At 33.8% G+C, this 26124-nt stretch overlaps 3 protein-coding genes and 1 pseudogene across 3 annotated transcripts; 3 read left to right on the top strand and 1 right to left on the bottom strand.

The window, feature by feature from the left end:
• Window positions 1–6089: 6089 nt before the first annotated feature.
• LOC125872594 (scarecrow-like protein 14) lies at window positions 6090–9315 on the top strand. The gene is made up of 2 exons (XM_049553341.1): window positions 6090–6241; window positions 6867–9315. Exon 2 carries the CDS (start codon window positions 6889–6891, stop codon window positions 9145–9147), a length of 2259 nt encoding a protein of 752 aa, XP_049409298.1. The 5' UTR covers window positions 6090–6241; window positions 6867–6888; the 3' UTR covers window positions 9148–9315.
• Window positions 9316–11292: 1977 nt separating this feature from the next.
• On the top strand, window positions 11293–13053 carry LOC125872343 (scarecrow-like protein 14; annotated as a pseudogene).
• Window positions 13054–13183: 130 nt separating this feature from the next.
• Window positions 13184–16240, bottom strand: LOC125872605 (uncharacterized protein C24B11.05-like). Its single transcript, XM_049553353.1, has 10 exons — window positions 16093–16240; window positions 14860–14935; window positions 14697–14762; window positions 14491–14588; window positions 14370–14407; window positions 14198–14285; window positions 13945–14083; window positions 13769–13857; window positions 13612–13677; window positions 13184–13505 (listed from the first exon to the last, which is right to left on the bottom strand). Exons 2-10 carry the CDS (start codon window positions 14918–14920, stop codon window positions 13362–13364), a joined length of 789 nt encoding a protein of 262 aa, XP_049409310.1. The 5' UTR covers window positions 14921–14935; window positions 16093–16240; the 3' UTR covers window positions 13184–13361.
• A 2962-nt stretch (window positions 16241–19202) lies between these two features.
• Window positions 19203–19602, top strand: LOC125872611 (cyclin-dependent protein kinase inhibitor SMR5-like). Its single transcript, XM_049553360.1, has one exon. It carries the CDS (start codon window positions 19210–19212, stop codon window positions 19438–19440), a length of 231 nt encoding a protein of 76 aa, XP_049409317.1. The 5' UTR covers window positions 19203–19209; the 3' UTR covers window positions 19441–19602.
• The last annotated feature ends 6522 nt before the right edge of the window (window positions 19603–26124 follow it).

Here is a 26124-nt window from a genome sequence, read left to right as displayed (position 1 = left end):
AATTGAACATAATTGTGTCCATTTCGGTTCAATGGTAATCATTTTAAGAGATGGAAGGGTAAAGTACTTTTCTACTTAAGTCTTCTCAATGTTTCTTATGTGTTAATTGAGAAGAATCCTAATAAAGTAGACATCACCTCTATGAATGACGATGAAACTATTTCTCATCTAGAGAAAGTGGAAAAGTACGATGGTGATTCATATAAGTGTCGGTATTATATTCTTAATTGTCTATCTGATAATTTTTATGATTATTATGATAGAACTTACTCTAGTGCAAAGAAAATTTGAAAAGTATTGCAAAGTAAGTATGATATTGAAGAGGCTGGAGCGAAAAAATATGCGGCGAGTAAATTTTTTCGTTTTCAAATGGTGGACAACAAATTAGTGGTAGACCAAGCTCAAGACTTTATAATGATTGTTGGTGAGCTAAGGTATAAGGAGGTAAAAATTGGAGATAACCATATTGTTTGTGGCATAGTAGATAAACTTCCACCTTCTTGGAAGGAATTTCAAAAAACTATGCGCCGCAAACAAAAGGAAACCTCCCTTGAAACCTTGATAATGAAAATCCGCATGGAAGAAGAGGCTAGGGGACAAAATGCACTTTTACAAATAGAAGAGAGCAACATCACAACGAAGGTAAATTTAAATACTTCAAATAATGCTACTCTTGAATCTCACAAAAATATATCTTTGAAGCCTAAGAAGAAAAAATTCAAGAAAAATAATGGTAGACCTCCCAAGAAAAATAATGGTGAAAATAACCAAGCACAAAATCAACAAGTTCAAGACAAAGGACCATGCTTTGTTTGTGGCAAGAGTGGGCATATTGCTCGATTTTGCAGATTTCGGAAACCTGGTCCTAACCCTCAGGCAAACGTTACCGAAGAACCTTTTGTGGCGGTGATTACCGACATAAACATGGTTCAGAATGTTAATGGATGGTGGGCAGATTCTGGTGCAAACCGTCATGTCTGTTATGACAAAAGCTGGTTTAAGAAATATACTCATTTTGAGGAACCCAAAACCATCATGCTTAGTGATGCTCACACTACTCAAGTGTTTGGAAAGGGAGATGTCAAATTGTGTTTTACTTCTAGAAGGATATTAACTTTGACAGATGTACTTTATACTCCTTCTATGAAGAAAAATTTGATGTCTAGTTTTCTTCTTAATAATGCAGGCTTTAAACAGATTATTGAATCTGATCAATATGTAATAGTGAAGAAGGGTATTTTTGTGGGGAAGGGGTATGCTTGTGATGGGATGTTTAAACTGAATGATGAAATGAATAAAGTTTCTACTTCTGTTTATATGTTTTCTTTTACCAATTTTTTGCATGCTCGTTTGTGTCATATTAATGATCGTTATGTTGGAATCATGAGTAGTTTAGGATTAATTCCAATGATTAAAAAGAATTTTGAAAAGTGTGAGACTTGTAGTAAAGCCAAAATCACTAAAATGCCTCATTTTCAAGTTGAAAGAAAAATAGATTTGTTAGAATTAGTTCATACTGATATTTGTGAACTTGGTGAAATTTTAACTCGTGGAGGTAATAGATATTTTATCACTTTCATTGATGATTTTTCTAAGTTTACATATGTTTACTTGATGAAAAATAAAAGTGATGCTTTTGAAAATTTCAAAACTTATCTCCATGAGGTTGAAAATCAGTTTGGAAGAAAAATAAAAAGAATTAGAAGTGATAGATGCCGTGAATATGAGTCCAATGAGTTTAATTCTTTTGTTAGATCATTGAGAATAATTCATGAAACTACTCCTCCTTACACTTCTTCATCTAATGGAGTAGCGGAAAGGAAAAATAGAACTTTGGTTGAATTGACTAATGTCATGCTTATTGAGTCACATGCACCTTTAAATTTTTGGGGTGAAGCTATTTTAACTGCTTGTTATGTGTTGAATCGTGTGCCTCATAAAATATCTAAATTGACACCTTTTGAATTGTGGAAAGGTTTCAAGCCAAGTTTGGAATATCTAAGAGTTTGGAATATCTAGCCTTTGTGAAACTAATGGATCCCAAGATTACAAAATGGGGTAAGAAAGTTACTACTTGTGCTTTTCTTGGTTATGCTTCAAATAGTACAGCCTATAGATTTTTTAATCTTGAAGATAATATTGTGATAGAATCAGGTAATGCTATTTTCATGAAAATAAGTTTCCTTTTGATTCTAAAAATAGTGGGGGTCAAAAGATTGAACAAAATATTTTGTCACTACCTAGTTCTTCTACTTCTACTTTAAAAATAAAGAAATTGATGATTTTGAGTTAAGAAGAAGTAAAAGAACTACAGTAGAAAAAGATTTTGGTCCTGATTTTTATGTGTTTAATGTTGGAGATGACCCTCTCACTTTGAAAGAAGCATTATCCTCACATGATTCTATATTTTGGAAAGAGGCTGTAAATGATGAAATGGAATCACTAATTTCTAATAAAACTTGGAAGTTAGTTGATTTACCACCGGGTTGTAAAACTATTGGTTCCAAATAGGTCTTAAGAAAAAAGTTGAAACCGGATGGATCTATTGATAAATATAAGGCTAGGCTAGTTGCAAAAGGTTTTAAACAACTAGAAGGCCTAGAATTTTTTGATACTTTTTCACCGGTAACAAGAATTACATCCATAAGACTTTTAATTGCTATGACTGCAATTTTTGATTTGCAAATTCATCAAATGGATGTAAAAACTGCTTTTTTAAATAGAAACCTAAATGAGGAAATTTATATGGATCAACCCGAGTCTTTTGTTGAAGCAGGCCAAGAAAGCAAAGTATGTAAACTTACTAAATCCCTATATGGCTTGAAACAGGCACCTAAGCAATGGCATGAAAAGTTTGATTCCTGCATGATTGAAAATGGTTTTAAAACAAATGAGTGTGATAAATACATATGTCATAAGTCTTGGAATAATTCACATGTGATTATTTGCCTATATGTTGATGATTTATTGATCTTTGGCTCTAACATGAATGTTATTGATGAAGCTAAGAATATTCTTTGAAGCCATTTTGATATGAAAGATCTTGGTGAGACAAATGTTATTCTTGGAATAAAAATAACAAGAACATGTGATGGAATTTTCCTTGACCAGTCACATTGTGTTGAGAAAATTTTGAAAAAATATAACTTTCTTGATTGTAAGCCTGTTGCTACTCCTTTTGATTCAACTGTTCACTTATTTCCTGTTGAAAATGAAAATGATGTAATAAATTAAAAGGAATATGCTAGTATAATCGGAAGTTTGAGATATGTGACTGATTGCACAAGGCCTGATATTGCATATGCAGTAGGAGTACTTGGCAGGTTTACAAGCAAGCCAGGTAATGAACATTGGCATGTTGTAACAAGAATTATGAGATATTTAATTGGAACGAAAAATTGTGGTTTGTTCTATAAAAAATATCCTGTTGTACTTGAAGGCTTTTGTGATGCAGATTGGAACACTTTATCAGGTGATTCATGTTCTACCACTGGTTATGTCTATACATTAGGTGGTGGTGCTGTTTGTTGGAGATCAAAAAAGCAAACTATAATTGCTAACTCTACCATAGAGGCTGAACTAATTGCTTTAGCTTCAGCTAGTGATGAAGCGAATTGGTTAAGAGATTTATTATTTCAAATACCTTATTTTGAAAAACCAATTCCTCCTATTTTAATTCATTGTGATAGCACCGCTGCGATTGGTAGAGTTCAAAACCATTATTACAACGGTAAATCCAGACCTATAAGGAGGAAACACAATAATGTAAGATCATATTTGACAAATGGTACTATTAATGTTGATTATGTCAAATCTTGTGATAATCTTGCAGATCCTCTTACTAAAGCCTTAACAAGAGAAAAGGTCTGGAGCACATCGAGGGGAATGGGATTGAAACCTATAAATCATTGAGTCATATATGAGGAAACCCAACCTGGGACTAGAGATCCTATAACTAGGTTCAAAGGGAAAAACTAATCATATGATGACTTGTTGTGAAAAATGCACTATCTTTTTATTCCCTCCCTATGATGTGAGTGCATTGTTTCCTGTAGTTTGTGAAGGTTGAGTTGATAAAACTCTTAATGAATATATGTAGCCCGTATGGGTAGAGTGTTAAGCTTACAGGAGCACACTCGACAGATTTCACCTATGTGATGTGTCGAAGTAGGTCGCTTCCTATGAGAATTTGGCTTATTCTCAAAAGCACTCATGAAATCGGGATAACACATGGCCATAACATGCTGGCTTTAAAGCTTATGTCAACACCTTGATTATTATGTGTGGACAATGATATTTTATTTCCCTCAAGCAGTCATAGTTCAAGTCTGAGACCACTACGACTCTGGAGTAAAAGTTATTGTTTCACTAAGTGGAGGTCCAATGCAGAGCACACCTTCATTATGCATAATAGTCTTCCTTCAGCTGATAGACTCTCTTAACTAATATTAATATGAGTGGGGGATTGTTAGTGTAGGGGCATTTTAATATTACAAGAATGTTACATTTTAGCATTGATCGTTTGCCCCTAAGTCAGTCATTACTCCCTCTATTCATTATTGCATTAGAATATGCATTGGTTGACTTTCATTTGTTATAGTATGGTGGGAGTTAATGGAAATTCTTTTGCTGCCGTTTGGACCATTAAGTTGGTGCATTACTCCATAGAGTAATTGCATATGTTACTAATTCCTTGGTGCAATTGCAGCAGGTTCAGCCGTTGGTGGCTGTTAGCTTTTTTATCTCATTACTTCTTACTCTTTATTCCTCCATGACACCTTGTAACTTATGTAGCTCCTAAGACCATTATCTTTACTATTTCACCATTATCTTCCTATTCATTGCTAGGAAGACTTCTTCTAGTATAAATAGTGGTGGTCTTCATTTGGTTTGGTATATACAATACACACAAGAAAAATATAGAGTGCATAAAGTTTGTCAAAAAGAGAGTTCTTATTAGTTGAAGGGAGGTGTTCTTTTTTGTGGAGCTTTGGACTCAACTCTTGTCCAGAGTTGTTGAGTTATATATATTGTGATTAGACTGTTGTATCATGGAGGGGACAAGTCAAGAAGAACTACTGCTGGACCGGTGAAAATATTTGTTGCAGTAAACTTGAATCTCCTTAAAGAGAGCGAGATATCCTTACCTTAGCCTGAAGAGATTTATTTCTTCATTTTTATTTTCAATTGTAATCTTGTATTTTTGTTATCTTGTAAGTTTTCACCAACATTGTTGTTATTATATTAAAAATAATTAATGTTTTGATTAAAAAAAAGTAGTTAATAGTACTAATTTGATTCACATTATAATTCAAAAACATTATAGAATCTTTTAAATTATCATGACACGTAATTCAAATTCATCTAATCTTTCTTATTTTATTAACTGAGTGAAAATTTATTCGGATCCTATATTTATAACTAACACAATAAATCCATGATACATACACAGATACACGTAGCTAATTGGAAATAGAGATCCATAAAAGGGTGCTATATAAGCCATTAAGGCAAATACATTGATTAGTATATAACGCTAATAATTTTCTATACAAGGGATTAACACGTGTATAATTCATAATTTAATTAATCATGATAAATTTGTATTTTCTTTATAATTTGACTCGAATTTTAAGAAAAAAATAATTTTATGATCTTAAACTAAAGATAGGTAACATACACTAAAATGTCCTCCACCAAATTAAAATGAAAAATATGATTTGCTAGAAATGGAAAAAAACATTTATTAAAATGAATTAAAATAAAAAAATAGAACAAATAAATTAAAACGAAACAAATATAATTTGATATAAATATCGAATATCGTAATTTTTTTTCTCCCTATGAATTGTGTGGATAGAGTCACCGTCTACTCGTTCAAGGGGTAAAATGGGACAGTGGGGCACTTGGCGCCGCGCTCTGAGAGCAGAAAAACTACCAATCAGCTTGGCACAGTACACAGAGAGAGACAACCAAAGAAGATGAGTCAACCCGACCCGACCCGACCCATGAACACTTGTTGACCCATCAAGTTTTATCTCATCACATTTTTACTTTCTTTTTCCTTCTCCTTCACAGAAGGTTCCTTTTTCTTGTCTTGGCTTAATAAAGGCGCAGCCTTGACTCGTGTGCATCAATTTTTACATACTATCTTCTTTGCTTGTTTTGCCTCTTTTTATTTTCAAGCGCCTGCCTCTCATTTTTTCACTTTTGCTGTCATCTTGTTTCACTTCACTCTAAGGTATGCTCATTAAATAAATATTGATTTTTGTTTTTCAAGTTGAGATTTTTCTTCATTTCTGAATTGGGTTTTCGTTTATTTCATGTTTTTTTATAGTTGATTTTTCCAACGAGTGGCTTATGCTTTGTTCCCCCTGTTTGTTTTTTTTTTTGAAAAACAATAAATCATGATGTTTTGTAGCAGTTTGGTGTTTTGTGCCTGTGTTTTCTTTCATTTCTTGAAGTTTTGCAACTAAAGATTTGATCTTTCTTGTTCTTTTCTGTTATGTGGGTTGTATTGATTGCTTCTTTCTGTTGCCATTAATGGGTTTTAAGATCAGTGATGATTTTTGTGTTTGTAGAATTTGTATCTATATGAGTATAAAGTTACTTCATGTTTATAGTTTGTGGAAAAAAATAGTAACCTTTTGCCTTTGGTTGTTTGTTGTTGGGCCTGCTCAGATGTTAAACCAGGCATGAAGTTGGAAAAAAAGTTGATTTTTTTTCAGTAATCTTTGGGTTTTTTTTTCCACCATTAGCTGGTTTTTCTATTGTATATTCTCATTGTTTATTTTGACCTAACAATGCCTGTTTCATTCCTTTTCTCCCCTTGCGTGATGTTTTCCTTCTTTCTTTTTTGTTTGTAGATTGGTTTGTACACAAACTGTTATGGATCCTCGATTCATTCCGTTGTCTGATCCTGTAAACACTCTCGAGTTCGAAGATCAGATCAATTTGTCTAGCTATGAGGGGTCTCTGAATCCTCCTCACAGTTATAATGATGACTATGTTGCTTTTGGTGTTCCGTATACTGCCCCAAGTGTAGACATTGGTAATTTCGCTCCGTCATCAAACGTGAGCTCGGAAGTGGACTCTCCAGATGATCATGACTCTGATTCTCTGTTTAAGTACCTAAACCAGATACTTATGGAGGAGAATATTGAAGATAAGCCCAGCATGTTTCATGATCCGCTTGCTCTAAAAGCTGCTGAGAAGTCCTTATATGAAGCCCTTGGCAAGTCGTACCCTCCTTCACCCTATCGTACCCCTTATCATCTTGACCATCAGTCAGAAAGCCCAAGCCCTGACAGCATTTTCCAGACTTCCAGTGATCATAGTACAAGTAGTAGCAATGCCCATAGTAATTCCATGGATCCTCACTGGATTGTTGATCCTGGTGTATCTAGGTTGCCTTTGCCTGTGGAGAGTCATCCATCAGAGTACTCCATCCAGCCTTTGATTCACAGTAACTCAGAGAGGTCTCATGGTTCTTTAAACAACATCAACAACTTGAATGTCCATATGGACTCTTTTCTAAATACTAATGCTCTTTCAAACATGTTTACTGATAGCGAGTCTATCTTACAGTTCAAGAGAGGGGTGGAGGAAGCTAATAAATTCCTTCCAAATGTTAGTCAATTTGTTGTTGATTTGGATAAATATACCTTTCCTCCAAAGGTGGAAGAAGTGACCAAAGAGGCTGTGGTCAAGGTAGAGAAGGATGAGAGGAATCACTCACATAATGGCACTAAAGGAAGAAAACATCAGTATCCTGAGGACAGTGATTTTGAAGATGAAAGGAGCAACAAACAATCAGCAATATATGTGGAGGAGGAGGCTGAGTTATCCGAGATGTTTGACAGGGTTCTGCTTTGTACAGATAAAGGTGAGACAATATGTGGTGATGTCAAGTCTGAAATGCCGGTAGACAATAGTTTAGATCAGAATGGACAAGCACATGGATCAAATGGTGGAAAAACTCGTGCTAAGAAACAAGGAACTAAAAATGAAGCTGTGGATCTAAGGACTCTCTTAGTTAGCTGTGCACAGTCTGTTGCTGCTGACGATCGCAGGACAGCATATGAACAGCTAAAGCAGATCAGGCAGCATTGTTCTTCCATTGGTGATGCATACCAAAGGCTGGCCAGTGTATTTGCTGATGGCCTTGAAGCCCGGTTGGCTGGCACTGGTACTCAACTATATGCCGCCCTTGCTCCTAAAAAGATTACAGCTGCTGAGAAATTGAAAGCATACCAGGTTTATCTTTCAGCATGCCCGTTCAAGAAAATATCAATATTCTTTGCGAATAAAATGATCTTCCACACAGCATCGAATGCCAGGACATTGCATCTCATAGACTTTGGTATACTATATGGTTTCCAGTGGCCAATACTCATCCAGCTTCTCTCAGAGATACCTGATGGGCCTCCAAAGCTACGCATTACTGGAATAGACCTTCCCCAACCTGGCTTCAGGCCAGCAGAAAGCTTAGAACAGACAGGGAGCCGCTTGGCAAAATATTGTGAGCGCTTTAAAGTACCATTTGAATATAATGCCATAGCAACACAGAATTGGGAGAACATCAAACTTGAGGACTTGAAACTTGCAAGTGGTGAGACTGTTGCTGTGAACTGTCTTTTTCGTTTTAAGAACCTGTTGGATGAGACAGTGATGTTGGATAGTCCAAGGGATGCAGTTCTGGGCTTAATTAGAAAGATGAATCCGGATATCTTCGTGCAAGCTGTAATCAACGGATCTTATAGTGCGCCCTTCTTTGTCACTCGCTTCAGGGAGGCCCTCTTCCATTACTCAACTCTCTTTGACATGTTTGATACTACCTTACCCCGTGATGATCAGCAGAGGTTGCATTTTGAACAAGAATTTTACAGACGCGAGGCAATGAATGTCATTGCTTGTGAGGGTTCCGAGAGAGTTGAAAGGCCTGAGACATACAAGCAATGGCAGGTCCGCAATATGAGGGCTGGATTCAAGATTCTTCCGTTGAACCAACAACTCGTGCAGAAGTTAAGGTGCAAGGTAAAGGCTGGATACCACCGCGATTTTGTGTTTAATGAGGATGGTAAATGGATGTTACAGGGTTGGAAAGGCCGGGTAGTATGCGCTAGCTCATGTTGGGTGCCAGCATAGAAGTATCAGAAACATGTTTGGTAGTCAAACTTTTAGTTCATAGGGATGCTGTTATGTTAGCCAAAAACGATGTGTTCTTTAGCTATTATATGTACATAACGCTGGCCTTAGAAGGGATTAGTCTTGCTAATCTTTGATATTACAACTCTGTTTCTCTTTGCAGTTCAATTCTTTTTCTTTTGTTTTGTTGGTTTATTTAATATATAACAGGATTCGAGGGGTTGCTCAAATGGTAAGCACATTGAACTTTGAGGGTGGGAGCTTGTAGGATATGCTTTTAAAAAGACATGTGAATATGCTTTTAAAAAGTCCGAAAAGATAATGTCAGTAAAAGGATACTGTCATTGATTCTGAGACACTTTTTTGCTAATAATTGTCCCAACACTAACTTCAAGAATATAGGGATTATTTATTTCATTTTATAATATAGTTTTTAAACCTTTAATTGATACCTTTATAAGGAGTGTAACAAGGATTAGAGGTAAGGAAATCTGGTCCTTTTAAGTTTAAATTATTAAAAAAAAAAAAATCATTTTGTATTCACAAATAAAAAGCTAAATTATTAAATGGTGTCACCAGCTTAATTCAAATATTTTCATTGACAACATTTTTATTTTTATTTTGGATTTGTAGGCCTGTAAACCAGGAGATTTTAGTTGTTGGGGGGAACGAAGCTGGTCCATAATTTGATTGTTGTTATAGTTTTGTCAATTTAGCTTGACATAGAATTGACGTTTGGATTAGAAAACATACTTCTTTTTTTTTTAATAATTGGTTTGTACAGTGTAATACTATCTTCTTACATCGTATGTCGTCTTGTGTTTTGTGCTTGTCATTTTCTATCTATATGGTCCAAGCAATAACGCAATTCTGAAATCATTACATCCCAAAATAGATGTCAACAATTGTAGGCCAAATATATAGTCAAGAATTTTAAACTTAAGGTCTCAATTTTTATTTTGGCACTTCAATTCAGGGTGTTTTCATTAGAAACTTCAATTCATGTCAAAATTAAAATGTATCATTTTGATATTCGATTTTGTATCCTTAATAAAACCGAATAATTGGTTACTTTGAATAGTCAACAAGTAGTATGATGGTTCGGTGACATTTGTCATTCAAAAAAAAATTAAGTTATATGCACTGACAGAGCCAGATAGGAGGAGGGGTTGACTATTTGGTTACTTTGAATAATCAACAAGTGTTATGATGGTTAGATGACATTTGTCATTCATCGGCAAAGCTATGTAGGAGGAGGGGTTCATTCACATCCCTTCGGCAGAGAATTACACTGTTTATATATATATATATATAGTAGATGTTGAATTCCTTCTATTTTTTTATATTTATTTTTTCATATTTCAAATCACTTAGTAAAAATACTGATTCCGGTACTACTACTTAGGCGGCTACGTTCAACCCAAATGTACTTGGGCTTTTCTGCCTCTGTTTCCTAGGAAGTGAGGCTTCAAAACAAGAGTACTTACTATTCATCATTTGTCTGAAACAAACAAACGGACAAATTGTCTAAAACAATGACATCCACATAACAATAAGGTGATTAGATGGATTTTTATTTGTTTCTTGTACTGCTAATTACATGATTTTTATAAACATCTTTGATTCTTGAAATGGAATCGAATAAACACTCATCTCAGGCATAATTTGATTACTTTGATGCAGTCCTTAATTACATTAATCAGATGCTAATGGAAGAAGAGGAAGACTTAGAGAATAGGCCTTGTATGCTTCAAGATTCATTAGCTCTTCAAGCTACTGAGAAATCCTTTTATGATGTCCTTTCTGCAGGCCAACAATTAATTCAACATACTTGTGTGAATTATTGTACGGGAAAAGGGTCAAAAATACCTTCGACGTTATGAAGATTTTAGTGACTCTGTAGAAGGGCCAACAAGTAGTAAGCATTTAGCAAGTTGTTCAGAAGGATTAGATCAGACAGAGTTGTATGATACCACACTACTTTGTTCTTCCAAGAATCCTGGATTTTATAGCGATCCGCCATGTTGTCAGAATACTGATGGTTAAATAGAGGAACAACTAGCTTATAAGCCATCGTATGTTGAATCAAGAATGCCAAAACGAGTAGTAGATTTGTGGAGTCTCTTAACTCAATGTGCACAAGCTATGGCAAATTATGATACTAGGATTGCCCATGATAAGCTGAAGCTGATTAGGCTACACTGTTCTCCATATGGTGAAGCAACAGAAAGAATGGCACACTACTTTGCTGATGCCCTCGAGGCTCGTTTGACGGGCACTGGAATAGAACTGTATACAGCTTTTGCAAAGAGAACAATATCTGCTGCAGACATATTAAAAGCCTTTCAGGTCAGAGGCAACTGAATCCATTGCTATCATGTACAGAAAAAGGTTTTTACTGTCTCACTGAACTCACAAACTTTAGATCCTAAATTCGCCTTTGTTTCAGGTGTATGTTACAGCATGCCCATTCAGGAAGATGTCTAACATATTTGCTAACAAGTCAATTGGGATGCTGACAAAGGAAGCGACAAGTATACACATTATTGATTTTGGCATTCTGTATGGTTTCCAATGGCCATGTTTTATTCAGGGAATTTCCCTTAGGCCATCAGGACCTCCTAAACGTCGCGTCACAGGAATTGATTTTCCACAACCTGGATTCAGACAAGCAGAGAGAGTTGAGGAGACAGGGCGTCGACTAGCAAAGTATTGCAAGAGATTTAATGTCCCTTTTTTATTATAATGCTATAACTAAGAAATGGGATTCTATACAGCTGGAGGATCTCAAGATAAACAGAGATGAGATGCTTGTTGCTAATTGCTTATACAGGCTCATAAATGTGCCTGATGAAACAGTATACGAAAACAGTCCAAGGGATGAAATTATGAACATTGTGGCTTGTGAAGGTACTGCAAGAGTTGAAAGGCCAGAACCATATAAGCAGTGGCAGTAGAGAAACCAGAGAGCAGGATTTAGGCAGCTTCCATTAGAGCAGGACATAGTTAAAGAAGTGAGGGCCAAGGTGCAACGGCGATACCATAAGGACTTTTTGGTGGATGAAGATGGTTACTGGATGCTGCAGGGATGGAAAGGCAGAGTTATATATGCTCTCTCTTGTTGGAAACCTGTTGATAATTGATCATTCAGAAGTCTAATTATATTTAAACAAACTGAACTATTTGATTTTATCATGTGTACTGGCACTTATATGGTCTCCCTTTGGTTCTTGCACATCTTTTTCTTCTCTGTCATCTTTGATTAAGCCTGAAACATTCATTGGTGTAAGGTGACCTTCTTGACTATTGAATCCTTGTTTACTCCATTATTTCAATCACTTGTTTTTGAGTGCACCAACAAGTCTCAAGGGGCTAGAACTACATGTTTCTTTAACAAGAACAAATAGTTCGATGCATTCACACCGTTTAGTTCATAAAGCTGTAAGCTTGTGAACTTCCCCAACATTCCCAGCAACAATAGAGGTTCATGGAAACCACTTTTGCATTGTCTCATGGGCTTGTAGTTGTGGAATCCTCTGTTGTTCAACCATATCAGTGGCATTTGCAACCTTAATTTCATTACAGGTGTTCTTTAATGCTGCTCTGTTGTATATCTGTACTCTCTGGGATTCTTAGAGGGTAAGAACAAAGAGAAAAAAGCACAAAAGAATTCTTCAACAAAACGATACTCATCACTCATCAATCCTCCCATATCTGGAAAATACACTAAAACCAATATGGTTTTCAACATGCTGAGGCTTTAACAAGGTGTACTGTACAGTGCCAAGTTTGAATGACAATCATCGCTATGCTATTAAACAGACGAAATAAACCCTTCGACCTCAACTTTTGAAAGACAATTCAACAAGAAAAGAAAAATAAATAAATAAATAAATAAAGCAGAGCTAGACATTGAAGATGAAAGGTGGTTGCACCAAAAGTCATGGCACAACCAAATACTTAACATTCAAACTTGTTTCAGCAGTCATCATCGACTTCACATGCCAACATTTACTTCTAAGAGAAGTTTTACAACTAGTCACATGAGAAATTTCACATCCACTAAGCAATAATAATACTGCTAGAGACTGTGAAATCAATGTAACAATTGTTATTCAGGTTAACAGGGAAAAGAGGAAACTAGAAAAGAAAAAGAGAAAGCAATAAATAAATAACTACAACTATGTGGTTGTCTTTATTGTGAGATTACACAACTAAGCTCTCACTTCAATTGCAGTCTTTTCCGAATAGCGAATGTCTGGTTTAACATCTTCCCATAACTCCGGTAATGCTTCCTTCATGTTATGAATGCTTTCTAGTGCATAATCTATGCCTTCTGTTCTATGGGAGGCACCCACCTATACCAAATAAGCGAAGTTCATATGCATATTAGTAAGAATTAAGGAGGATGAAAATGAGATTCTTTTTCTTTGTGTAGCTCCAAAAGTTAGTAATTCAACTTACCCACACAGTATGAAGGCCTGTGAGCTTAGCAGTCTGAAGGTTACGGACAGAGTCATCAAAGAACAGCTGAGGAAAGCATAAAGATAAGAAGTATTAAGTTAGAATTCAGGTAAATTGGTACAAGATGGAAATGCAGAAATCAAGGATAATTACATACCGTCTTCTGAGGGTTAATATTGGCTATTTTAAAGGCTTGTTCATAGGCTTCTTCGAAGGGTTTGCAAACAATAAGAGACCTAGGGGATACTGGAAGGAGAAGAAGTATCTAGTATTAGTTAATATATTTGTAATGTCTCGAGAGTGAAATGGAATTAGATTTGACAACAGACTCACCACCATTGTTGTTGTCTTGTACACTGCCGTTGTTGGTAGGATTCACAGTCTCAAAGCATACAATATCATCAAAGCAGTCCTCTAATCCGAGCCTGCTAAGAACTTTTGCCACATGGGCTTCATTTGCATTTGAAAATATCTGTTTCAATCACAACAGATATACACATTACACCAACATTTTCATACAAAGTGTATACGGTCACAAAGGTACTTGTTTATTTGTAGTGCTATGGAAGAAGTATGCGTAACTTACAACTTTCCGAACAGGCAAGCTATGCAAAAGATTCCTCAGAACATGGTCATGCTTTAAAAGTTCATAAGGTAATCTCCCATGTACAAAACTGTCAATGAAGATCGGGTAAGGTACTTCTCATTTAAAAACAGTATAAAAAGACGTGTACGGAAACATAGAGAAGAGGTGGTACCTATGGTAGTCGTCATAATCAAAGTCGTAACCAATGGCCTGACAAAATTGAATGCCAAGTTTAGCATATGAACAACCGAGACTAACTGTTCATAGTCAATTTACACAAGCTATAACCTTACCCTGAGACCAGCCATGGTTGTTCCATACTCCTTATATAAGCTTATACACATTTCTGGAACTTTAGTCTCATCAATGCCAAGCTTTTCAATCATATAATCTAAAAGTTGCAACAATGGGAAGATTATTGATTATTCGATCCAACAAACATTTATCTAGGAAGCAATTATATGAGGAGATATCAGATTAAAGAGAACTGCAAAATTACCAATGATATTTTTCGTGCATTGTGCTGAAATACCAGAGCTCAGTGGATAAAGTGTATCATCAACATCTGCAAATTGAAATACAAGCATTTTTAGGAATAATACACAAGGCAATCTTCCATTCTTCCTTTGGAAAGAGAACGCATAACAGATATAAAGCCCTACCAAAGAGAAGGCAGTCGTATTTTGGCTCCGAAACTCCCTTGTAGCTGTCTGCATGCTCCATTTTGTTCTAAAGGGTCTTAAACAATATAAACATCAAAATTAGTATTTGGCTCACAAATTAGATATAACTGTGATAGAAATTCTCCTTTAAGTATAGATGATAAAGCTAGTTAGAGAGCGACATATCGCACTGATAATACTTGTTCCCTCCACAACAATTGAAAGAAGAAAATAGAAACATGCCTTAAGCTCCTCTAATAGGAATCCTATCCCACAGAACAACGGAGAGGAATACAACATGGACTGCAACAGAAACGTCTTTGGTACTGGTTCTAAGGTGATTGACTCAGTATTATCAATATCATGAGCAGATCAACATATGGGAGACTAAAAATGTCCAGCTAATAAAGGAGAAGATATTAAACCTCAAACATGGTCTTTCAAGCTTCATAAGAGTTACTAATAGAGAACTTAGTTTAAAACTGCTTAATTAGCAGATAAGAATGAAATTTTCTTGGATGTCCCTCCTTCTGATAAAATTGGAAATACTCGAAAACTCAAACAACAACATACACAGTGAAATCAAACATGTGGGTTAAGGGGAGGTAGAGTGTTCGCAGACCTTACCCCTATGGGATTACAACAAATCAAAGTAGGCATAAAAAGGAAATACACCATGACAAGAACTCAATATCTACAGGAACCTCAATAAACTTGGATATCATTAGCTGTTGATCAAAATTCAATCTTGATCTTTGAGAAAATCATACCAGAGGAAACAATCAAACAGGGCAACCAGTATATTCTTCTTTAACATACTATCTCCACAATATTAGGAAGTTTATTCATCTAAAATAAAAAAGGGGAGGAACAAACCAGGAAGAAGATCAATGCTTATAAAAACTGAACCTTTACTTCACAATGATTCAAAGGGACAAGGCATTCAATCACATTACTTTAACAAAAGAGAGGGGAAGATGAACAAACAAACAAAAAAAGATGAAAAATACAGTCTTGGCAAAAACAAACAAGAATACTCCTAAAACTACAACTTAAGTCCCAAAAAGTAGGAGTACCCATTTGGAGAAAACGACTACAAAGACAACATTACTGAAACTTGAAAGAATTAATAAAAACACAATCTTTCAAGTACAATCAAGAATACAACACATAAAACTGCAACAAAATCATAAAAATGGAGAACCCAATTTAATAAAAAGAGAGATTCATTACCAGATCTCTCTAGGAGAATGTGGGAAGTTACTTTGAGCAGTTTTCTGGATTACTATAAGAAAAAGAAAGGCTGGAAAATAAAGGTGGAAGACAATGAAAGAGTGCAAAGCTATTTATAGCAGAAACTTTGAAATGAAGATATTGAAGAAAAAAAGACTTACTTTGTTGTTCCATAAAGTAGGGGGAAGATGGGCCGAAAGGGATTGAATAAAAGTCTTGGGTCCTACGTCTACAATTCTGACCAATTGATTCAAATATTGATCTTTTTCTTCCCTTTCTCGAACCACATAAGTATCTGATTTCTCAATTTGACAGGAAGCTGTCAACTAAAGTATCCGAACGGTTGTAATGAACTGATACGTATTTTTTTATTTTTAACTATAAATTTCAGATTTAAATTTACTAGGTATGAAATCGTCTTTGTTAGGGAGCATAAATTCAAATTTAATCAACTTCAATCAGATACCTATACCTGACAATGAGATGTCTTTCTCTTTTCTTAATACTCCTCCATTTACTTTTACTTATCACTTATTTTTAAAATATATTTTTATTTTTACTTGTCAATTTTGACATATTAAGAAAATACTTTTTTTCTCATGTTTTACCGTCAACATTAAATAGAAATAAGGCCTACAACTCTATGCTATTGCCTTCATTCCCTCGATTTGGCGGTCCTCATTCTCCCTCCTCTTAGCAATGATCTGTCTAGGGCTACTTTTTCAACACATCATTTAATAGGAAATAGTTTGGTAAAAACTCTATATCACATCACTAATTATTTTTTTAATAGGTGTGTCAAGTATGTAACAAGTAAAATGAACGGAGAGTACATTTTCAATTTAATTTTTTTTTCACCTTTTCAATTTAATTTTCTACTTGTGCCATATTTGACATAAAATTAAATAACTAGTATTTAGCAACATAAAAACCGACAAATCATCAACCACCCTCTCTCCCTCTAAAAAGAAAAAAGGAGATATTTTAAAATTATTAATGGGTATACTTATTAGTACAACACGTTATATCCACCCACCATCAAATTCCTATGTCATTAATTAATTCTCACATTCAGTCTTCAGCCACATGGCAAGACCCTTCTTTTAATAAATACAAAAAATCCGCGTTTTCACACGGCTTAATTATTCTTCAACGATACGTTTTATATTTTAATGTTTTAAATACTTCACGTTTATCTCCTTAATTTAAAATGTGAATAAATTAGAGTGATTCATTTCTTGATTTTGATCAGGAAAAGAGAAAGTTCTAATTAAACAATAACATAATTTAAATATTCAACTATTTGAATTTCTATTAATCATGCCGTCAACTTTGTTGGATATTGAATACTGTTGACTAGGAGCCTTGTAAATTTTCAACGTTTTGTTTGTTTGTTAAAAGAAAAAAGAAGACATTTATAACAACCTTTCATTTTGTCTTGCTAGGAAAATTTAAGTTGATGATAATTTTGTAGAAGATCCAACAAAACCTCAAAGCAACTAAATAGGAGGTTGCACTCGTTGCGAGACTTAATACCCTATGGCCTATGACACGAGGACGACAATCATGTACTTGGTGTATTAGAATGTTTTGTTAGTTTAAGCTGCCAGATTGTTACATTTTTCCTTTTCATTTACGAAAGAAATAATAATTCCCTCTTTAGAAATAAAAAATTCAAAATTTAGATATTTTTCATTAAAAAGGAATCATACAAACTATGAGGCACGTTAATTAATTTGGATTCATGAAAAAACTAATCTGAGTGCATTCAATAGTAATGTGTTAATAGTAGTGAAAAAAAATCAAAAAATGTTATAGTATTGATTTATATTATGTCGTTCAACAATACTTTTGCTTTTTACCTAACATCGCGACTTCTCAATAGGAAATTGGATTTACAACATAAAAAAAGAATCTGGGCTTATAACAGTTTGATACAGCTGAGATTATGGATCTTAAGTGGGCCTGTAAACAGTTCATATTCCCATTTCGGGTTAAGAGGTAAAGAATATGTAGCCCATTATATTGAGCTGATTTCAAGCTGGATTTGATTAATCGAAAAGTTGCTTCTGCTTCTATCTAAAAATAGTTTTACTAATTAGCCAATTACTTCAATTTTTCAACAAAATATATTTCCCCCCTCAAAATAAGTGCTTTTATTCACACAAACATTTATGACTTGCACCCCTCACTTTTTGCGAGTTCGAGTCACCAAGGGAGCAAAAAGGGTGGAAGCTCCTAGGGAGGGTAAGAAAAAACATTTATGACTTATTTTAAATCATAAATCTTAAAAATCTTTCCTTATTAAACTCAATATTAAATTAAAATATATTACATAAGTTGACAAAAAAAAAATTACTCCCTCTATTTAAAAAAGAATGACCTATTTTTCTTTTTAGTCTATTTAAAAAAGAATGACTCATTTCCTTTTTTGGCAACATTTAGAGGGTGTTTGGATTGACTTAAAAGTTGATCAAACCTACTTTTACGTTAATTTTTGACTCTTGAAAGTGTGTGACAAATATAAAAAATAACTTAAAATAAGTTAGGAAGTATTTTGACAAGGTCAAAAAATTTTTTAAAATAAGTCAAAAAAAAAAAGTAGAATTCACCCTACTATTTATTTTTTAACTTAAAGACATTTAAATTTGACTTTTATTTTTAACTTAAAATCTATTTTTTTTTAATTCAATCCAAACGGTTGAAGGTTGTATTTTCAACTCTGAACACTGTCGACTTTAGTGTCTCAAATTCGAATCCAAACAATGCCTTGATCTTCCCGCCCAAAAAAACATCCTCCTTTTTGTCTTAAACGGCTCAGAAAGGGCCACGTATGTCTTCATCCACGTCAACCCAGAAAGTTCTGTGGTGGCCACACGTGGACATGAAACCCTACTTAGCTGTCCAGGAACCACAAACTTTTCTATTTCTCAATGGCACCTTCCAGACTTGCCTTTTAAAAATTGAAGTGTACGCTACCTCAACTCCTCCTTTATATACGACACTTGTTTCACACGTTTTTCATATTCATTCGATAACTCTTTAGTATAATAACAAATACTTCAAAAAAATATTCAGTATAACAAAATGGAGATAAAAGAGTACGAGGTTGTTACGATGATGGAAGTAGTAGTAGTAGTAGAAGAAGAAGAAGGATGTTCGACGCCAAAACGCGATGATTGTCAAATTCCGGCGATGGTGGGACCACCTCCGCCGCCGAGGAAGAAGCGGACGTACGACTGCGGCGGAGATAAAAGGAAGCCACCGGAAAATGGGTATTTTCAAGCGCCTGAAATTGAACTTTTCTTCGCCATGCAACCTAGATGTACTCAAGGGACTTTTGCTTAGTTATTTAATTAATTAATACTTATATAGATTAGTGTATTATGTATATATCCCCCCTAATCCGATGTTAAACTCCAAAGTCCCCACTAATTGGCTGGTTTAATTTTTGTTTAGCCAATTAAACGTTTTGTTATTTTGTTACTAGTACTAGTGGTAATTACTAGGAGGTGCATGTGTACCTACAAAATATAGGTGGTGCTAATACTTATCGTAGTTAAAATGCTTTAAGTTTTGTTCAACTTTCCTGGTTGGGTGATTTTCACTTTCCATTATCTTAAATTTAATTCTAACACTTCAATAAATACAAGTATATATCTATTGAGCCGAAAACTCTCGAAAACAAAAGGTGGTGCGCGCATTCGACATTTTTCATATTTCATTAATTAATGAAAATATATTGAATATAATATTATGATATTTAAATACTATTATCTAATTTAATGGACGAATAAGTAATTTTGAGATGATGAGCGATTTTTTGGTTCTTAGGACCTAACATAAGAATCTCCTAAGAAGTTATGGGGTTAAATTCTTTTCAGAAAAAAACATAAAGAGCAACAGAAAGCTAGGTGGTTTGTAGTAAAAAATTTCGGGCAAATTACAGAAATCACATACTTTTAAGGTAAAATTACAATCTATCCCTTAAAGTTTATAATTACAGAAATCTCTTAAACGGATACAATAATATAAGTGTTGATACATTAATTTGATGCGCGAGATACATTAATCGTTAAGTAAAATACGTTACATTTTATACATGATACAATAATCTGATTCACATTTTATACATGATACATTAATTTGATGCGCGAAATACACTTGATGCGCAAAAATGAGGAATTTTGGAAATTTGTAAAATTTATAGAGGATAATGGTAATAAGTAAGCGGAATTTCTGTAATTTTTCCAAAAATGTTCATTCGGTTTAGACAGAGGGTGGCCCAAGTAAAATTGGTTGGCCATTGGGCCACTGTTAACATGCTGATTTTATGTTGGCCTTCATTGAGTTTTGATAACGAGTCAAGTTAGCTAGGTAAAACTTTACAAAACCTCACTCATGCAATTATTTGCCAAACTCCTTCAAAAGTTCAAATATGGTCTAATTTATGTTAATATTTATAACTTAAGAAGGTAGTATAATATTTATGTGATTATTATGTAACATGCGGTTGAAAATATTCCATCAAATATGTCTGTTACGTACGATTCCTTTAAACAATGCGTCAAAAGAAATTCAAAATTTTAGACGCAAGTGTTTTTTATTCAATGTTTAATTTAATGTATTCAATTATAGCAGAACACTGTTCATGTATGGGATTATTCATGTATTCAGTTTAACCTATTTCTTTCATACTGTGTGGAAGGGATCACAAGTCAAAACTCAAATTTCTTACTTAAATATTTAATATTGTCCGAATCTAGGTTTTTTTTTTTTGAAGAAAAAAAAAATACAACTTCCAGAAGTAACCGATGAAGCTATATCATTTTAATAAATTTTGATCAAAAAAAAAAAGTGTATTAACAATATTTCTTTCAAAGGTGTCATGTGGTCCTTCCCTTTGAGATGCAATTATTCCAAAATCACATGCCCTCTCACAAATTTATACTACTACCTTAGAATAAATATTAATGTGTGGAAGATGCATTGTATTGTTTTAATTTTATCTTTATATAATTTACCTTTCGTACAGACCATGTGATTCTGCAAAACTTTGATCAATTTAGATTTTCAAGTTTGACCCAACTTTCTACTTTCTTTGACCACACTCATTTTTCAGTCACTTGATTCCCTTACTAAACTGATCAGTAATTATCAATGAAACTATAGTGTAAATTATCTAATATACACAAAATATTCCCTTTTGTCCTGAAAATGAATATTATCATTATTATAATTACTCAATATGTACCGATATCTTTTTAACGATAAAAAAGGAAAGCGAAACAATGAATGAGACAGAGAGACTAATAGTTACTCTTTTAAAAAAATATTGTGGTATCAAACTAAACCTACCAACAATATATCAAAATGTCATTAATCTTATGGTCTTAAATACATCATATCAAAAGTTAGAGTAAATAAATTGTCATAAAAGGAAAAAATTATCTTTATTATGTTCGTACAATAAATTTCCCAAAGTGACCATAAGGAATATAGTGTAATGATGAATTTCCCCATCTTTAAATAAATATTTCAAATTTAAACTTTGAAAATAAAGCAATTTCTAATAAAAAAAATTTTATATGACACGAATTTGAATTAGCAATTAAATCTCCCAAAAAAAACTGCAATATCTGAAAGTCTGCTGCACAGAAGACAGTCGAAACCTTATAAATTATTATGCAATCAGCATTGGATTCATATATATTATACAGTCAAAGCATTCATGGGAATGATAAATTCAATAGCAGCCATGTATTTCAACCTCGTCTCTCATTCACATCTTCATTTCACACTAAGGGAGGTATCCTCGGACAAATGCGGATTCAAAATTTTAACTTTATTACTTTAAATTTTTAAAGTTTTTCGCCTTAAACTCAATATATTTACTAAGTTATAGGTTCATACTTCGTATGTATTATTTATTAAAATATGAGTAATTTTTTACACATAAATTTATATTGTACTTTAAAATTATTGAATTTAGATAAACCCGATATCTCGAAGCTCCATCTATCAGTTCCTCTGAGTACAACGTAACGGATACAAACACAGCATGTTGTCCCTGTCTTTTTCCACTCTTCTTATAATTTCTTATTCTAAACAAATATATGAGGTAGTGATATTTGAAATCTTTACTCTATAGTTTTATATATTCAATGTATGTATGTAGAATCATTTAATTCAATCTAGTTCCAAGAAAACTGAATAGTTCACATAGATTAAAATTGCTCCTTTACATGAAACGTAGTTATCAATATATGCTATAACAGATGTGAAGCCCATCCCCCCGCCCACTATAGATAAAAGGAAACCAAAGTCAATTTTTGCAACAGTTACTGAAACTACTTTTACCAAAGTCTAGCAACAATATAATTGCCAGTGATCAGAACCAGTCGTGCACATATGGGGTACTGCATCCAATCACGTTTATTTTTCACTTTACTTCTCAATTGAGTTGAAATAATTGAGCAGAATATCTATCGAAAATAACCACTATTAAAGGGTGAGATCTGTATACATCATCATATCATCCTTATACACAACTTATGAAATTATACTGACTATATTGTTATTGTTGTAATTGGGTTGAAAGAAGTTCTTAAGTTGGTTATTTGAAAATGTCTAGACAATTTATTTATTTAGCGACATGTAATTAGATTTAAATTTCAAAAAATAAATTTCAAGTGATCGTTTTTTGGTGCCTGTATAAACTTTGATCCATGGAATTACATGCTCTGTACTAGTTGAAAGTATTGAATGTTAGGGTTTTGCCTTGATTTTCTTACCATAATTTAAAATTTATTTTTTCTTAAAAAAAAGACAAAATATTACCATAAATGTTTTTACTTTTCTTGAAAGGAAAATACAATATTCTTTCATATTTGGTTTATTTTCTCCTTTTAGGACTCCTTTTCTAGTAAGAAAAGGTTTTAGGACTCTTTTTCTAGTAAGAAAAGGTTTTAGTACTCTATAAATATAGGTTTGTTTCTTCTAACAAAAAAAAAAACAAGAACATCCACAATGTAGTCGTTTAAGAGTTTTGTTTATGGGGAGATTTATTCTCTCTAAAGTTTCAATGTTTTTCTTTATATTAGTTTTGATATAATAATATTTTGATTTTTAGTATAAGTTTTTTGATATCTGATTTATCAACTATATGATTTACAAATTATAAGCTTCCGCATGCGCCCAATCACCCTTCAGAACCCAACATTGAATTATACGAGAGGTCTGTGCAAGCTAACACGAGCATCATAACTATTATTCCAACGATTAAATGTGGTGCAAACTAAAAAGGTTCTTGACTTTTTGGAAAATTCTTAGTGCAAAATTCGAAGAGAAATTAATATGCTTGTAATAGTATATTTAAGCATTGGATACTCCAGTACTTTAAATGGAATACTGAAATCTAGCAGGGAGTTTGTGACAGGGAAGTCTGACTAAGAAAAAAGAAATAAATAAATAATAAAAAAAGGCATCTCACAGAACACAGAAATCACCACACTAATTGACCAATTGTCTATCATACAAGTGAAAAAAACTGCAAAATCTTTCAATTATTTAATAACCCTACCGACCATTTTGCGATATGGGTTTCGAATTTCAACATCATTATAATTTCTAGGATAATATTATATACTATCAAATTATATTAAAATCAGTGTCACATTTTCCATCTACCATCAAACACTTCCTCGTGAGTATGTGTGTGCCCTTGCCTAGGGTAATTTTGGTATAGATTTGATATTTATTTTAAGAAAAAACTCATTTTAGGCAACTAGGTGTGAGGTAGACGTATATCCTAATACAAGTTTTATTAGTTATTTTTATGGTTGAACTTACAACTTTTATAAGTTACATGAAAATAATTGTATAGTTGCATCAAAGTTTTTCTTATAGAAATTCATTTAATGAAAATGATTTATTAAAATTTAGAATACAGTAATTGTAACAATATGTTTCCGTCGTTATAGAAAATGCCAATGGGAAAAATTTAGGGACGGAAAACTTTTTCGTAGTATTTGAATTTTTCCAACCTAGTCCAGATTTGGACAAAATCGGAAATTTTAAGGTGTAGGAAAATATGGTAACAACCGGATGAGTTAATTATGATTTTGATTACATGAGTAGTTAGATAACTCATTAAGAAATCCGTACGACTTTACAGAATTGAATTCGGGCGAGTAGAACTTTCAAAATCGATCTTAGCATAAAGGGTATTTTCTGAGTGTCTTTGGTTAGAGGTGTGTTGTGAAATGGGAATTTTGGAATTCTTTAAATAGCTCTCTGTTTCGTGCAACCCGCCTTGGCGGGGATTTTGGTCTCTTTGGCGGGGCCGTTGTAGCAGGGTGGTGGCCGATGTGGCTGGCCAAACGCGACTTAAAATCGTAAATAAACCCCTAAACGACCTTATTTGGCACTTTTCAATTTTGAGAGCTAAGGAACGAACCTCAGGTGACTCCTACTCGTTTTTCACCATTCTTGAGGCTAAAGGTAAGTTTTTCACTCTCCGAATTCGTTTTTCGATCCGTATAACGTAATAGAATGGGTAATTAATGATGGGGGAGGGTTTTGTTATAGATTCTATGGTGGAAACAACCCTAATTTGGATAATTGGGATCATGGGTTTGATCTAGGGTTCATAGAATTGTTAGTAATTCGGGTAATTAGTGATTGTTTATTGATTCCCGTGTTTTTATGATTGTTTGTAGACCAAGAACAAGCGGAACGAATCCGGAAAGGGAAGGATCAAGTTTCTTAGGGTTTCAAGCTTGTTTCGAGGCAGGTGATGGTTGTGATTCTATGTTGCGTGATGTATGTTTGTTCTTGCTTCATTATGATACTTGCATGTATTTGAATGTTGCATTTATTGATCACACTTGATGTAAATGAGATAGATGAATGATGATTTCCATGAAATCATGACTTAAATGTATGATCTTGAGGATGTACTTGTACTTGTGATTGTGGTGTGTTGAATGGATCGGTTGCCACGTTCTGGCATAACTAACTTGGATCAGTTGCCACGTTCCGGCATAATTATGGGATCGGTTGCCACGTTCCGGCATAAACATTGGATCGGGTACCACGTTTTGGTATGCTAATTGTTTGGATTCCATGAGAGGGCCAATGATTTGATATAATTGTGTATCTTGAGAAATGTGAAGTTGTTCGTTATTAGTAAATGTTGATAATATTGTATATGTTTGATATATGGATGTGATTATATTGTTGTGATGACTTATGTATGTTACACTTAGTGGGATAGTTGTGTGATCCTACCAGTATACTGTGGTTGTATATTGATACTGCACTTGCTCTTATTTTTGTCGAGTACAGGACATCTTCAAGCGGCTACTGACAGACCTCGCTTAGTAGATCAGTGATTGTCGTTCGAGTTCAAGGGTGAGCCAATTCTTCCGGGCTGCCATGAGTTCTCCTTTCGTCTATGTCCACATTTCGGGCTTAGATAGTTCTATTAGTTATTAGTACATTAGTTGGGTTGTATCCCTTCCTGTTTAGACTTGTTGAATTTTAGATGTTTTGGTACATTGATTTTCAGGTTCTAGGTTATTTATTCCGCATTGTTTAGTTCTTGTTAGACTTTTGTTGGAGTTTATGGAAACTCCCTATTTATTTCCTTAATATTTAAGTTGCATCCGTAACTTAATTGCCTTAGTTTTGATTTAGTTGTTTGGTTTGGATTGTAATAGTGGTTCTCCCACCGGAGAGTTAGTGTGGGTGCCATCATGACAATTTGAGTCGTGACAGTAACTTAAAAAAGGATAAAATCTTGAACACATAAATATTAAATCATGATTTCGTCTCTGCTTTATCATTTCTAAAGAAATAAAAATTAAATAATATAAACACAACAATATGGGATTGATGTATGAGTGTCGAATGGAGCACCATACAGAATTCGATCGCATCTCCATGATCTCCAAAAGGAGATTCAAGAACCAGAAACTAACGTTGTCAAATTTTGTCCATAAAAATTTAAATCATCTAATTTATTCGAAT

The sequence above is a fragment of the Solanum stenotomum genome, chromosome 8 (genome assembly GCF_019186545.1).
Source record: "Solanum stenotomum isolate F172 chromosome 8, ASM1918654v1, whole genome shotgun sequence".
NCBI classification, from domain to species: domain Eukaryota; kingdom Viridiplantae; phylum Streptophyta; class Magnoliopsida; order Solanales; family Solanaceae; genus Solanum; species Solanum stenotomum.
Note: the sequence above shows the minus strand (reverse complement) of the source record. Positions and strands in the feature narration are given on the sequence as shown.